Raw genomic sequence first — 14,513 nt, forward strand, 5'->3', positions numbered from 1 at the left:
GACCCACTATATTTATCTAATAAATAGACCCACTATATTTATCTAATAAATAGACCCACTATATTTATCAAGATTCATACGCACATTGTTCACAAATACATCGTATTCATGAGAAAATAATAAGACACCAAAGGCTCTTTATTAAGTGTTTTTCTCGCCACAAATTATAAGGCATCATTACTGGCATATAGATGATAAGGTTAAAACATTTAAACTCTGTACAGAAGAATCGTCGCAAACCACGGGTTATTGTTTCATTCTATTTCACATAGAATGAAACATTTCATTTGAGGTTAATATAAATACCGTGTCAGAAGAACATAACAATCAGTGACTGTGATTAAAATTAGTGTTAAAGATCATTCATTTCAAAGCTTTTTAATAAAAGTTCCATTTTCAAATGTTTCAAGCATTCATTTTACCCATAGAAATATATAAAGTCGGAAGAGAAATCATTTCAAAGTAGTGTATTCATTGTGTCTTTCGATGATTAAATCGATACTGGGATACCGCAGTGTGTATATATTCTATACGTGTATGGGATACCGCAGTGTGTATATATTCTATACGTGTATGAAAATAAAGATGCATGTTTGTTATGTGTACAGTGAAATTTAAAATCAATCGAATTGCATGTTCATTTTCTCTACGTAATGCAGGTACGGAATATCAAATTTCCCGCAAACTATTAGAATTGAACAAACTGTTTCATCGTCACGCAATAGAAGGTTATAAAAGTGTTTCAGACCTTCATTTCCCAGACATTTATGATTAGAGACCAGGTTTGCAACATTACATATATTTGTGGAGGATATTTAATAGTTAATCTTACACCGACTTTCATAATAGTGTAACTATCATTTTTTATCTTCAGAGGTTTCTAATCATGAAAAGGGACTTACTGTCCACCCTTGCTACGGTTCTAACAGTACTCACACTAATACAAGCAACTGAGTGCAAGTCCACGAGGTTTGTACATTTTCAGATAAATTCCAATAGTAAGTAAAAATAATTGGTTTAGATTTCTCCTCCAGTTTCTTAATTAAGTCAGCTACTAAGTACGAGTTTTGCAAAATATACGCTTATTTCTGAGCCACATGTTTGAATTTAGAGTTTAACATTGATCCAATTATTTGGAAAGCAACTGTTACAATTTGCATAATACATGTATATATTAATCAAGGCTATTGAAAATTAAGAAAAATAATCTAATTTACGGACATTGAAAGTAATTTGCCATTTTGGGCTTTGCATAGTCAGTTCGAATATATTTCTAAAATATTGACATTCATTGAATCTTTTTTCTTATTTTTTTTTTTAAACATCTGCGACAATATGTAGTTCGATCCGGTATGTCCGTGTAATCATTACCAAGGTCAAAGGGTGCATTGGCTGTTCCATTTAAAGTAATGAATGGATCAGCGATATGATATTTTAGTACTAGTTTATATTTTAAAAGAAATATATTGTACATAAAAAAAAGTTTAGATAAACAATAAAATGTCTTTCTTTCTTGTTTTATCGGGTGACGAAGGTAGCAATCATTGCAGGAAAAACAAAATTGCATAACGCGCCAGTAACGTCCAACAGCAATGTTTTCCGCACTGTAAAATATGGAGGAACATAAGTGCCACAACTATTCTTTAAATAACATTTTTTACTTTCAACATTTGTATTCTCCATCTTTGTTTTAACAATTTTATTTTCACATTTTTGTGTTTGTTTATAATTTTCATTTTGTATTTTAGCATTAAAAAGTGCATTTTAACATTTTTCGTCGTTTAATATCACTACCTTATCAATTTTGTTTTTGTTTCTGACTTTCATCTTATTTTTTTCTGTTAATGATTTTAATTCTATCATTTTGTTTTAGCAATTTTATTTTAACATTGTTGTTTCTGTTCCAAATTCTGGCCATTCAATTGGATTATAGATCTATTTTTTAGTAGGTTTAACGCATTACAAGTCCATTATTTTTATGTATTTTTTCTATAGTTTGTAATTTGAGCTTGAAATGCATGGAATAGAAATAAATCCGAATGTAAAACTACTTAAAATTATTACCATCTTCCAAGGGAGACGGTATACAGAGTTGAAGTGATTTACAGTCTTCGGACTGTGCACTTTCTCTCTGTTGTGATTGGGAGAAAATGCATGATGTGAAAATTTTCTTAATTTCTATGGGTTAAAATGCCATCCCAAAGGAGATAATTTTTCTATAATCTAATCTACGTGCGAATTCAAAACAATTTTACAATACTTTCAATCTTTAAAAAAGATGCCAAAATCGAACAAAACATGCAATTAAGGTTGATCGATCCTCGTATGATGTCATAAGCTTTTGCAAAAATCTTCATCAATTAAACTTTGCGCATGATTACCGTCTTCCTTGGAAGACGGTATACAGAGTTGAAGTGTTTTACAGTCTTCGGACTTTGCACTTCCTCTCTTTTTTCATTGGTAGAAAGTTCATGAGGTGAAAATTTTCAATTATTTCATTGGTTGAAATGCTCTTCAAGGCAAGGGAGATAATTTTCTGGTGTTCTAATTTTCGTACGACTTAACAATTTTTCAAGATTTTCAATCTTAAAAAAATCGACAAAACGAACAAAAGAAAAATGCAATTCATGAAATTGACACATTACTTTTTTAAAAGCAACTAATACAAAGCATTTCTATGGTTACTTCATTTACAGCAATGTTTTCATTTTTGCATATAAACAGAAAAACTCGCCGTTTTTTGTTTTGATTGCTTGTGTTCTGGGAATTGTCTATTCGGTAGGGCTAATCCCTACAAAACAGTTTTAATGATACCTTAAGCTAAGAATTACATAAGAATAAATAAAGCTTGACTTCAAAATGAGGATCACTGGTTTTTTTTAAAGCATGCAAAAGAATAATCCATCCACCTGTTATTACAATTTAGGTAAACGAGTCTAATTTATGCATTTTCAGGGACTTCCAGAAGTATAGTTAATTATGTGCGATTGTTTCATATTTTTTCTTACATATCATAGAGTGACATTTTTTCATGATTTAAATCAGAGACACAATGATATTTATGTCTGTGAAGTAACGTTGAATCACAAGAATTTTTATTCAATTTTACTTAGAATTTTGATGAATTCACTCTTGATTACTGATATTATATTTTTAGTTTGTTTTGTTTCATAACTTTGTTAAAAAATAAATATTTTGATATACACACTGAAAATCTCAATTTCATTTGATATATAGAGGCTTTAATCAGTGCTAATCCAGGGAACAGTGATTTTGATTTCCAGTACATATACCCTTCATAAATACAAACTTTTACAATGGGAGTCAGGACACAGCTTTGTAGGCATGATGTCCGTGAGATTATTTATTTTAGCTCAATTCAATAATGAAGACAAGGGACATAATTCAACTTCGCTCTATAGAGTTGCTGCTAAAGACGGCAAGCTTTTTTAAAAAGCTTTACTTGTAGACATATATCTTTCAAAGGAAAACTCCTATGCTGGTATTTCTTTTACTGCATGTCTATTATACCATCGTCGGAAACCCACGGTTGATTACGCTTCGTTCCTCTCTCCATCACCCGTGGGTCCATTCATTCCTACTCGCTCGTTCTCATGAATAAATATTTTAAAATATCGTCCAATCAAAGTAATCGTTATAGTAATGTAACTCTTCTGTTTTTAAAGGTAGCACTAACTTAACTTTGCTATCACAGCAATTGTATACTGAAATTGGGCTGAAAGCGGACAAATTCGCTTAGGGTTTTCCATGAGCGCCCAATCAAATTGTCTCATTAATTATTCATGAGAACGAGCGAGTAGGAATGAATGGACCCACGGGTGATGGAGAGAGGAACGAAGCGTAATCAACCGTGGGTTTCCGACGATGCTATTATACATGATTTCCTAATATTCACAATTAATTTATACATATTTATGAATTAGCAGTTTTTTAAAACTGTTGACATAAAATTAGTCATTTCAACAAGTTTGTATTTATTTTGCTTATTCTGTATCACGAAAATGTGTGATTTTCTAATATTAACAAGTACTTCTGTTTTTGTATGTCTGACATCTTTAAAAATGTGGCAACATACACATTTTCTTTGGTTATTACTCAAATTTAACACGCAATTTCCGAGTTGCCCAATAGTTCTTTCCCTTTGTTGAACTCTTACGCACTGTGAAACGCAAATTGTATTTTCGTGCACACGCGGTGGGTACAAATGTTTATCGTTGTCTTCATATATTGCTGAAAGGATGATTACCAGACATCATGCAACCACCCAAACTGCTGGGACACACTATTTTAGTAAGTTTATGAGTATTCATTAATGAAATAGCTCAAACAAAAATCGATAATCACCATCTTTCTTTGATTAAATATCACTCGTGCAGAAGAGGAAATAAAAAATAGATTTCATATCTAATTTAATGGCCTAATTCAAACAAATATTATTCTTGATATAGTCAGTTTAATGTATATCAACGGCGGGTATTAACATAATTTACGCTTTCATAACTTTTATCCTTATTTACATCGCCTGTCTAAATTATATACATCTTGTACCCACTCAAGCGTTCAACAAAACACTAAACGTACCTCCATCACAGAAGAGCTGATATCTCGGAAGTTGCGTACTAAATTGAGTGGAAATAAAGACAGTTTTTCCTCTTTCAACCATTAATATTGATAAGCCACAGGAGCTTATTTGATTGGCATTGATATGGTTTCATTATTCAGAGACATTATCTCAAATTTTGCATAAAAACAGAAACACTCGTTGTTCTTTGTGTTGTTTGTTTGTGGGTTTTTGTTTTAAATTTCTATTTGATGGAGCATATCACTACAAACAGTTTTGTAGTCACATAAAGCTAAGAATTACATAAAATAATAAAACCTGTCAACAAAATGAATTTTACTAGTTTTTTTTAACAGCATACAAGGTGTAAACCATCTATTTGTTACTACAATTTAGGTAGTCAGTTCGAATATATTTCTAAAACAAGTCTAAATCTAAATTGTGCATTTTTAAGGAATTCAAGAAGTACAGTTATTTATGTCTTAAGTTTTATAACAGTATTTTCAGGTTTTTATCCATGTTCAATTCTAACACAGTTGTACTACTTGTGCAAAAATAATTTTTATGAAAATTTGAGCAATTCAAACCTGTTTGTTTTGTTTCATTACAATGAAAATCTTCTTTTCTTTGTTGTGATTTAATCAATGTTAATATGGAGAGCAAAGGTTTTTGATTAGTTCAAATACATGAACCATTCACATTCAAGGTCATACTTAAGGTGGGTCCTTAGTCCTGGATTTTTGGGGTTTAGGTAGCATTTTTTTGTTTGGAATCAATAGATTAACATTCAGAGTAATGAGAAAAGGCAAATTAGTTAAGGATTTCCATATTTATTTTCATTACAGACACTACTGAAGTAATGTACCCCTATGTAGATTTTTATGAAATTCATTGGAAACAGTTATCTGTTGTTATTTTAAAATAAAAACAGAACAAAAAATTTAAATTGCATTTATTTATCAGGAAACATGTCAATAACTAAAACACATGTCATTTTCAATATTTCATCAAGTTTTAGTATAATAAGTGCAAAATTATTGAATTAGCCTCATTCTCCAAAATGTTAAAAAACAAACAAATATGGACACAATTTCCTTATAGCATGGTTTACATATCATTTTTTCTCTTTTATATTAGTAGATGTACATCTGTTATAGTTATTTATGAAAAAAAATCCATACCTGTCCTTAATAATTTCAAATCTATAGCTTCCAGAGTATGTATACCCCCATAAAAAACCTAAGTCTGGCTCCATACAACTGAGCTATTCAAAACCACTAATGGATTAAAATTTTATGTAATTTCATGAAAAGACACAGATAATAATTCCTTATCACCTTGGTAAATTGTTTGTGAAAAATATAGGAAATCTATTGCATAATGGACTTGATAAATAATTTAATGAAAACAGAGTTATTGTCCTTGGATTCAATATTTTGAAACACATCATTGACTATTCAAATATAACTAAAACTTTAGAAATATTTTATGGCTAACAAGATTTTTTACAATAACTATTGAAAAAGACTCCAACAAAATTTATGTTCCAGTCATTAAATTATTGACTTTGCAAAATCTTATGACGTCACAGGAGTGTGGAACTACGTTAAGATAATCTTATACAATGGGGCTCAGGATACTGCTTTTGTAAGGATATCCATCTCGGCATATTTCAATAATGAAAACAAAGTAAACTTGGTAAATTACCATTTGAAACATTATACATGTATATACTTAACCAAATGTAAAGGAAATTGTCTGTCGTTGAATAAATTTAAAGCCATCTGGACTAATGTATACAGAGTAGAAAAACAAATTCAATGCAAGAAAAAATAATTGTACAGATCAGTTTGAAAAGAAATGGAAATTATTTGAAACATTAACTCAAGTATAACGTAAACAATGTTAGAATGAAAATATCCTAAAATGCTTCCTTTTTAGTATCATAAATACATTTGTTATAAATTTTCTTTTTCTTCTAAAGAAGTGAGGTAAATGTATATTCAATCAATAGTGTGTTAAAGTAGTATTTTTTAAAATAACAACCTTGGTATTACATCATATATCTGATTGTTAATTATTATAGTATGTTATAGCATGATATTTATGAACTCAGCCAGAGTACATTGTCAATTTTTCTACTTTCTTTACTTCTAGCCTTGGTTTTATGGTATGAATGTCTGTCCGTGTGAATGTGTGAGTGAAAGAGTTGGAATTCTTAAAACCCTGTACCCCCCTGGTCAGGTTGGGTTGTAAGGGCCGTGTAAAAGCCTGACTATATAACTATGTACCTGAATAAATGTTGTTAAATGCGGGGGGGGGGGGGGGGGGGGGGGATCATTAAAGAGTGGTGAGGCCGGAAATCTGGTTTCATTTTCAGTTTACGACTACCGACCGTAAGTTATAGCTCGAAAGCGCGTCATGGCGAGGAACTCAGGAAGTAATTATTTTCACATTGTTAAACTCTGGCCAACTTTGACAATGTGATTGCACGATGGAATGACAACACCAAAGTTACACCTTTATACAGCATTTTACATGCTGGAAATATTTCCTGAAAAGGGAGACCGACTAGCCTGGTACCCGAGGCCTTCCGATGTTCAAAGAACGTTCTTTGAACATCGGAAGGCCTCGGGTACCAGGCTAGAGACCGACCTGAAAGAAAGTACGGTAAAACAAAAACCAGGATGTCTGTGTGCCCCTGGTGGTAATGAAGAAACGCTCCAAGGTGAAGGTCACAAAATCAAACTGCCTTATCACAAGGAATTTGCATTTATGACAGCCCCATCACTCACCATTCCGAAATTATGAGCAACATTAAAGTTTCAGACAGACAGACGGGCAGAAAAAACAAAACAATATGCGCCCGATCTTCCATACGAAAGGCATAAAAAAGGATAAATGGCACACAAACACAATAGGTTATGACATGTGCAAAAGTGTTATCACTTCGTGATTTTGTCAGTTCTTCACATTGTACTAAGGACACAAATAACCCTCTTAATGTCTTCGTTAGTGGCGGTCTAATCGTTGTCTGTTGCCCTGAGTCGTAGACGCGTGTCCTTTGTATATAATACCGTATGAGGTCAGCAGTCTTCCCTGAGCTCATATTGCTTATCAAGGTTTGCGCGCCAAATTATAAATGACACCACCCGAGTGTTGGTTTGATCACCTGGCCCCAAACTTCCACCAGAGTTCGTTTGCTCACAAACCAAACTCTTCCACTTAGGCATTATGGGATAGCGATTTCTTAGGCCGCGTATACTGTGACGTCACTGTAGAATGACGAAAAAACATAACGTCAAACGTAAACAACTATCAAAACAAGAACGTAAACATCAAGTTCATTACTTTACACAATAATTTGAACAGAGTCTCTCTACTTTTTAATGATCTTTTGATCATTTTATGTTTAAAATAAAATCCATACTTTTATAATAATGCTCTTAATATTAATATCTTCAAACTTTTAACTGCGAACTACTTCTTAAATGTAATTTGTCTGCGTGATAATCGCGGACTCACAATATACAAATCTGTATATTGTGGTGCGTCACATAGGAGAGGTCTATTCGTAGGTGACGTAATGAGGCCTCGACGGGGAGTTTGCACCTGGCCCCTGTCGATCGTAAAATGACTATAAGAGTTACCACTTCAAAATCATAGAAGTTTTCAAACAAACGTTCTACTATTTGTCATTTATCAATCCCAAGCACTTACATAATTATATATATTGGCCAATTTAATACATGCATAAGACTAACCCATCTACCAGTATACCAATGTTAGTATTATCTAGGCTCATGTAGAATTAACATAGCTCAGATAGAAGTTTATAAAGCTAGGTTGTCCAAAGCTAAGATTCTTTAACACCATATCGCTTATTTAATCTATTAAACGTAACACATCTACCATGCTCTCTGTTTCCCAATCCTCCCGACAATTTGTGTCTTTTGTTAACAATAATGTCATGATAAATTTGAAAATCAATTGGTACTCCTAACGTGTTCGTAAAATGTGTTAGTAAAAAGTTACATTATCGCTCATTTATTCATTTATGCTTTGTAGTTTAAGAACTAATGTCAAATACGAACAAATTATATCTTATTGAGGTATGACTATTACTTCAATCATACAAGTAATGATATTATCATTACAGTAAACAGCATGAGATTCTGGTCGACCTGAACAGAGATGGAGAAGGAAAAGAGAAACCACTACTCGTCGACGGTGTTGATGTAAACAAAGTAAGCGACGAGGACTTAATCGGTCTTTTAGATGCTGACGATGAAAAGTTTACTGGGGAGCTGGGTGAGTGTTGCATACTTAATAATCTATTTCAGGAAATACAATTTTATTTCAACTTCAGTGTACTTGTGTGTGGAATCAGAGTGGTGTTTAACAAAGTACTTTAATACCTACTTTCTCAATTATGGGATTATTCCGTATTTCTTATGATTAAGTGATTATCAATCTCTCCTATCACCTATTAGAGTTTTTAAAGTAAATTTGACGTGCTGAGATTTGGCAATGTATTAGGTCTAGCTTATCAACCTGTATCTTTTCAAGGTCTGCATATCTCGCCTATATGCTAGCTATTAATTATTGTTTATCCAACGGGCATGCTGATCTCCCAAGTAAATTACAGTTCGCGCCTGAGTTTTACCTCGTTCATTTTTTACCGTCCTTTCGCAGAATTTGTGAAAATTCTGGGTCTACCCGCCGTATGCTTTTTCTTTCTGGACGCCATGCTACAATGTTTCTACGTCTGAATTCCGAAAGGAGAAGACTCAATCATTGTCGGAAACCCACGGTCGGTCACACTTCTTTTATTTCCCGTGGGACACAACGCCGATATTTTCGCATAACTCATTAGAATCCATGATCTTACGTGACCTATCGGGAACCAGTAGGAATCGCCGGAAGTATATCCGAAACTCTAAGCGTTAGTAGTAACGGCGGCGCCCATGAAAGTGTGTTTTTTATTGTGCCACTATCAAAGATCGGGGTTACAGGATCTGTCGTCAAAAACTTCACTTGAACAGTACATCTATGCTCTAGAGTGCCTCGTTTTCACCCAACAAGCGCATCATTTGCGTGTAGCCTTTGTATGAGTAAATTAAATCGGGTATGCGAACTCAACTCGAGTCAATGGTCACGAAAGTGGACCAGATGAAGAAGGAAAGAGATAAGTTGTTAGGTATGTTTATATTTCGAATAAAATTAATTTCAAAACAAACTGACAAAGAAGTTTTAAAGTATTTCACTGAAAGCTTTGAAGTAGAGACATTTTCTATAGTTATGTGGCTCAGAAAATAGATGATTTCAGTAGGAGTCCCAAAATCTGGCATTCAAATAAGGAATATATAAGCAAATCCAAACTACATTTAATTTGATCCAAAATTGCTTTGTGTTGTGTGACAGGAGCGTGAAGTTGGCATAAAATTGCCAAGAAATGCAAAAATCAATGAAAATTTTCAAAAGTTCAGGGGGTTTTCCTTTCAGAAAACATACAGCCCATGTGTCGAGCAAATTTATATTCAAACACATTTTTCATCTTCTCTTAATACACAATATATATTAATTTCATTTTGCTCGACTGATGGGCACACCTTTTCCTAAGCAATAATCTAGATGAAATATAACAGTTATTAAGCTCTTTTTGAAAAAAGGCGGGAAGAACTCTGATAGTATACTTGGCATGTATTTAACTTATTCAAAACACAGATCAAGCTTGATTCAAGACCCATTTAAATCGGAGAATTTTTTTTGGGGGGGGGGGCTTTTTATGTACACAATCCTAGCTTGTTCGCTTTCAAAACGGAGTGGTTAGAGCATCGCGCTCAAAATCACACCGCCTCTCACCTCTGTTTGACACGGGTTCGAATCCCGCACGCGCCGAAAGTTTCCGCAGTTTACTTGCGGAAGGTCGGTGGTACCTTGTATTTGAGTTCTCTCTTCCACCAATAAAAACTGGGCGACATCAGATTATGAGTGTGATGGAAAACAGCAATCAATCAATCATGCTTTTCTATGCTCCCGAACACTGGAAATAGGGGGCTTTTCATTGGTTGAATATCGCAATAAGGAATTGTAAAGCGACCGATCGCGTAAAGAAGCCGAGACACACCTTCCAGCGAAAATATCGGCGTTGTGTCCCACGGGAGGTAAAAGAAGTGCGATCGACCGTGGGTTTCCGACGATGAGACTAAATTTGTTTTGTATGGACCATCAAAAATATTAAGTTCTGTGTTAAAACGAGAATTTTCATCTTTAGAAATGTATTATATTCGCAGAGTTCAAACCTTCAGCGATGCAACACAATTCGAGAAAGTTGTGGTAACATCGTCAATTCGTGAGTTTTAGGCAAATTGGACTGTAGGTACCCGTTATAGTTAATGTTCGATTATTTAATATATAATTTTGTATAGAAATCACACATTCTGCCCAAAATATCACAACAGATACAGACAAATTGTGGTCATATTTCTTGATGTATACAGATGAGTAAGACTTCTTTAATTCTATTTCAGATATATGGATTGGCAAACAAACATTGCGAGAAAAGCAAAGAAAAAAGAGAATAATACCTCTGATTGTGGCAGTTGCTGGCAGGAGATTAGCATGGGGGGCAGCAAGATACTTGTTGAAATCTCTCATTAAACATACTCTCCCGGTCATAAAGAAGAGTGGAGGAAAAATAACCAAAATTTATTTCAAAAGGGGAGGATATCGATCAGCGAAGAAAGATTTTAAACGATTCAAACCAACAAATATCAAACCGATTACTGGTAAAAATGTAAGCACATCTTTTTTTTTTTTTTTTTTAGCAAAATTACCTTATATCGACACATGTAGCCACTTAAAGTCCTGTTATCTAATGTATTTTTATGTTGAATTTATTTCAAGGGACAAAAAGGGATGACCGGAAAAATATTGGATGGAAAGTATACTATAACTGTTAGAAGATTGAGTACCCATGGAAAGGGTAAGATAGGAGACAAAATAATCAAAGGGCGTCCCACATTAGAAATTAGAAAGAAAGGTGGAAACGTTGTCAGAAAATTACGATATGAAAACAGCAGAAGCTACCATGCTAACAAACAAAATTATCGATTCAAGACCAAACAGGTGTCAAATAAAAAGGGTGATGGAATTTCTTCGTCAAAGCGAAAACCTGGACGGGTATCTAGGTCTAGAAGCAGGCAGGTTATTAGGCATGGTGGAAGGCGGAGATCCGGATCATCTAGAAGTAGAAGAGGACGGGTATCTAGACGCAGAAGAAGACGGAAGTTTAGATCATATAGATCCAGAAAAGGTCGGATATTTAGACGCAGAAGAGGACGGAAGTTTAGATCATATAGATCCAGAAAAGGACGGGTATCTAGACGCAGAAGAGGACGGAAGTTTAGATCATATAGATCCAGTAAAGGTCGGATATCTAGACGCAGAAGAGGACGGAAGTTTAGATTGTATAGATCCAGAAAAGGTCGGGTATTTAGACGCAGAAGAGGACGGAAGTTTAGATCATATAGATCCAGAAAAGGTCGGGTATCTAGACGCAGAAGAGGACGGAAGTTTAGATCATATAGATCCAGAAAAGGTCGGATATCTAGACGCAGAAGAGGACGGAAGTTTAGATTGTATAGATCCAGAAAAGGTCGGGTATTTAGACGCAGAAGAGGACGGAAGTTTAGATCATATAGATCCAGAAAAGGACGGGTATCTAGACGCAGAAGAGGACGGAAGTTTAGATCATATAGATCCAGTAAAGGTCGGATATCTAGACGCAGAAGAGGACGGAAGTTTAGATTGTATAGATCCAGAAAAGGTCGGGTATTTAGACGCAGAAGAGGACGGAAGTTTAGATCATATAGATCCAGAAAAGGTCGGATATCTAGACGCAGAAGAGGACGGAAGTTTAGATCATATAGATCCAGAAAAGGTCGGATATCTAGACGCAGAAGAGGACGGAAGTTTAGATTGTATAGATCCAGAAAAGGTCGGGTATCTAGACGCAGAAGAGGACGGAAGTTTAGATCATATAGATCCAGAAAAGGTCGGATATCTAGACGCAGAAGAGGACGGAAGTTTAGATTGTATAGATCCAGAAAAGGTCGGATATCTAGACGCAGAAGAGGACGGAAGTTTAGATTGTATAGATCCAGAAAAGGTCGGGTATTTAGACGCAGAAGAGGACGGAAGTTTAGATCATATAGATCCAGAAAAGGTCGGATATCTAGACGCAGAAGAGGACGGAAGTTTAGATCATATAGATCCAGAAAAGGTCGGATATCTAGACGTGGTGGAAGACGGAGGTCTGGATTATCTAGATCTAGGAATTGGAGAGGTTCTAGACGTTATGGAAGTCGTAGATTCAGATCATTTCGATCTAGAAGTCGGGGAGGTGGAAGACGATGGGGTTAATGGCCTTCCGATATCCATTTTAATGTAAGAGTTGAAAAACAGTAAAATATGTGCAACATTTCAAGGTCTTTCGTTGAATCTTTTAAACATCTTATAATTTTACATTTCAGAGAGCATACTAAAATGTAAGATTTAAACACGAGTATTTAAACACACTCGTGTTTTTGTTGTTGTTGTTGGGTTTTTTTCTCCTCGTTGAATTGTGTAAAAATATTTAGTGACCAATAAACAGTGCAGACGTTTACTCCAGACACGATGTTATTAAGACTTTTAGCAATTTTTGATTACATGGATATCGAAGATACCCATGGTGGGATTTTTGGCAACATTTTATCGTACACATATTTGTATCATACTAAAGCCTATAAAAACAGATAAAACAATTCCTACTTTTTACTCCTATAAAATCCCATCATTGTTCTACCGAAAAAAAAACTTCTGTAGGATACTATATCCCATAAAATGGAACTTACTTCGAAAACACTCTTCAGTATTGTCATATAGGACAATAAATCAATAGGACAATAAATCAGACTCGCTGTCAACTTATAAAAAGGTCTTGTTTTCAAGTTTTGATCCAGGGAGTGACAAATAAAATTCAAAGTAACTCAACAGTAATGTTACCGGCTTGCCGGTATTTTAAGGGACTAGTTCACAATTTTGTAAAAATAAGCAAACTTTCATTGATGTTGAATATTAAAAATATAACTTTTAAATGGCACATTTTATCTAAAGAATACTTGAAATAAGATATGTATCATAAACTTAGATCGATAATCATATGCATTTTCAAAACTGTAAATAACACACCTCAATTTTTGTTTACAAAACAATAAACTATCTCTAATCTTCTGTCATAATGTGTCATCTTATTTTTTGTGTGAAACCTTTCAAACACATTAGACAGTAGATTTTGATCATTAAAAGTGAATAACAAAATTTTGAGGAGAATCGTGAATCAGTCCCTTTAAATCACGCGAGTCACTCAGGTGACCTATTGCAATTGGTTGAACTTCTTAATAACTACCATTTCATTTTTTGGGACAATGGGGACAGATTGTAAATTTCAGGACCCCTGCACCACGGGGCCATAGAAGCGGGGCAAAAAAAATAACTGCCAAAGACTTACAAATTTCCTCTACAACCATGGATTTTTAAGAAAAACTAGTAAAGTAGGAAGGACTCTACCGGTATCGTGAATTTCATGATCCTTGGGGTGGAGGTTCTGCCTCCAGGGCGGGACAAAACTAACCATATTGTGTTTTTGTGGAAAACAAAAAATAACATCTTTTTTAATGCTATTGATACTAAATTGAAACCAGATAGTTCTTTAGTTCTTTAAAAGGAGCAATCAGCCCTTTACCAATATTGTTAATTTTATGATCCCATGGGATGGGGTTTTGATTCTATGGTGGGTCAAAATCATTACAGTAATTATTGTCTTAATCACTGGATAGTCCAAGACTTCTTTAATTTTACTGATACTGTATAAATACTAAATCTA

At 34.2% G+C, this 14,513-nt stretch overlaps 1 protein-coding gene across 1 annotated transcript; it reads left to right on the plus strand.

The window, feature by feature from the left end:
* The first annotated feature begins 730 nt into the window (after positions 1-730).
* On the plus strand, positions 731-11,547 carry LOC125671377 (uncharacterized). The gene is made up of 5 exons (XM_056161313.1): positions 731-782; positions 875-969; positions 8,742-8,893; positions 11,116-11,385; positions 11,492-11,547. The coding sequence occupies exons 1-5, from the start codon at positions 768-770 to the stop codon at positions 11,545-11,547; spliced, it is 588 nt and encodes a 195-aa protein (XP_056017288.1). The 5' UTR covers positions 731-767.
* Positions 11,548-14,513: the final 2,966 nt, after the last annotated feature.

This window comes from Ostrea edulis, chromosome 4, assembly GCF_947568905.1.
Source record: "Ostrea edulis chromosome 4, xbOstEdul1.1, whole genome shotgun sequence".
In the NCBI taxonomy this organism is placed as follows: domain Eukaryota; kingdom Metazoa; phylum Mollusca; class Bivalvia; order Ostreida; family Ostreidae; genus Ostrea; species Ostrea edulis.

What these genes read in the sequence shown, in the direction of transcription:
- LOC125671377 (XM_056161313.1), top strand. An exon ending in ACTGAGTGCAAGTCCACGAG is followed by an intron (nt 970 to 8,741) that starts GTTTGTACATTT and finishes TTATCATTACAG; the next exon opens with TAAACAGCATGAGATTCTGG. An exon ending in GATTACTGGTAAAAATGTAA is followed by an intron (nt 11,386 to 11,491) that starts GCACATCTTTTT and finishes ATTTATTTCAAG; the next exon opens with GGACAAAAAGGGATGACCGG.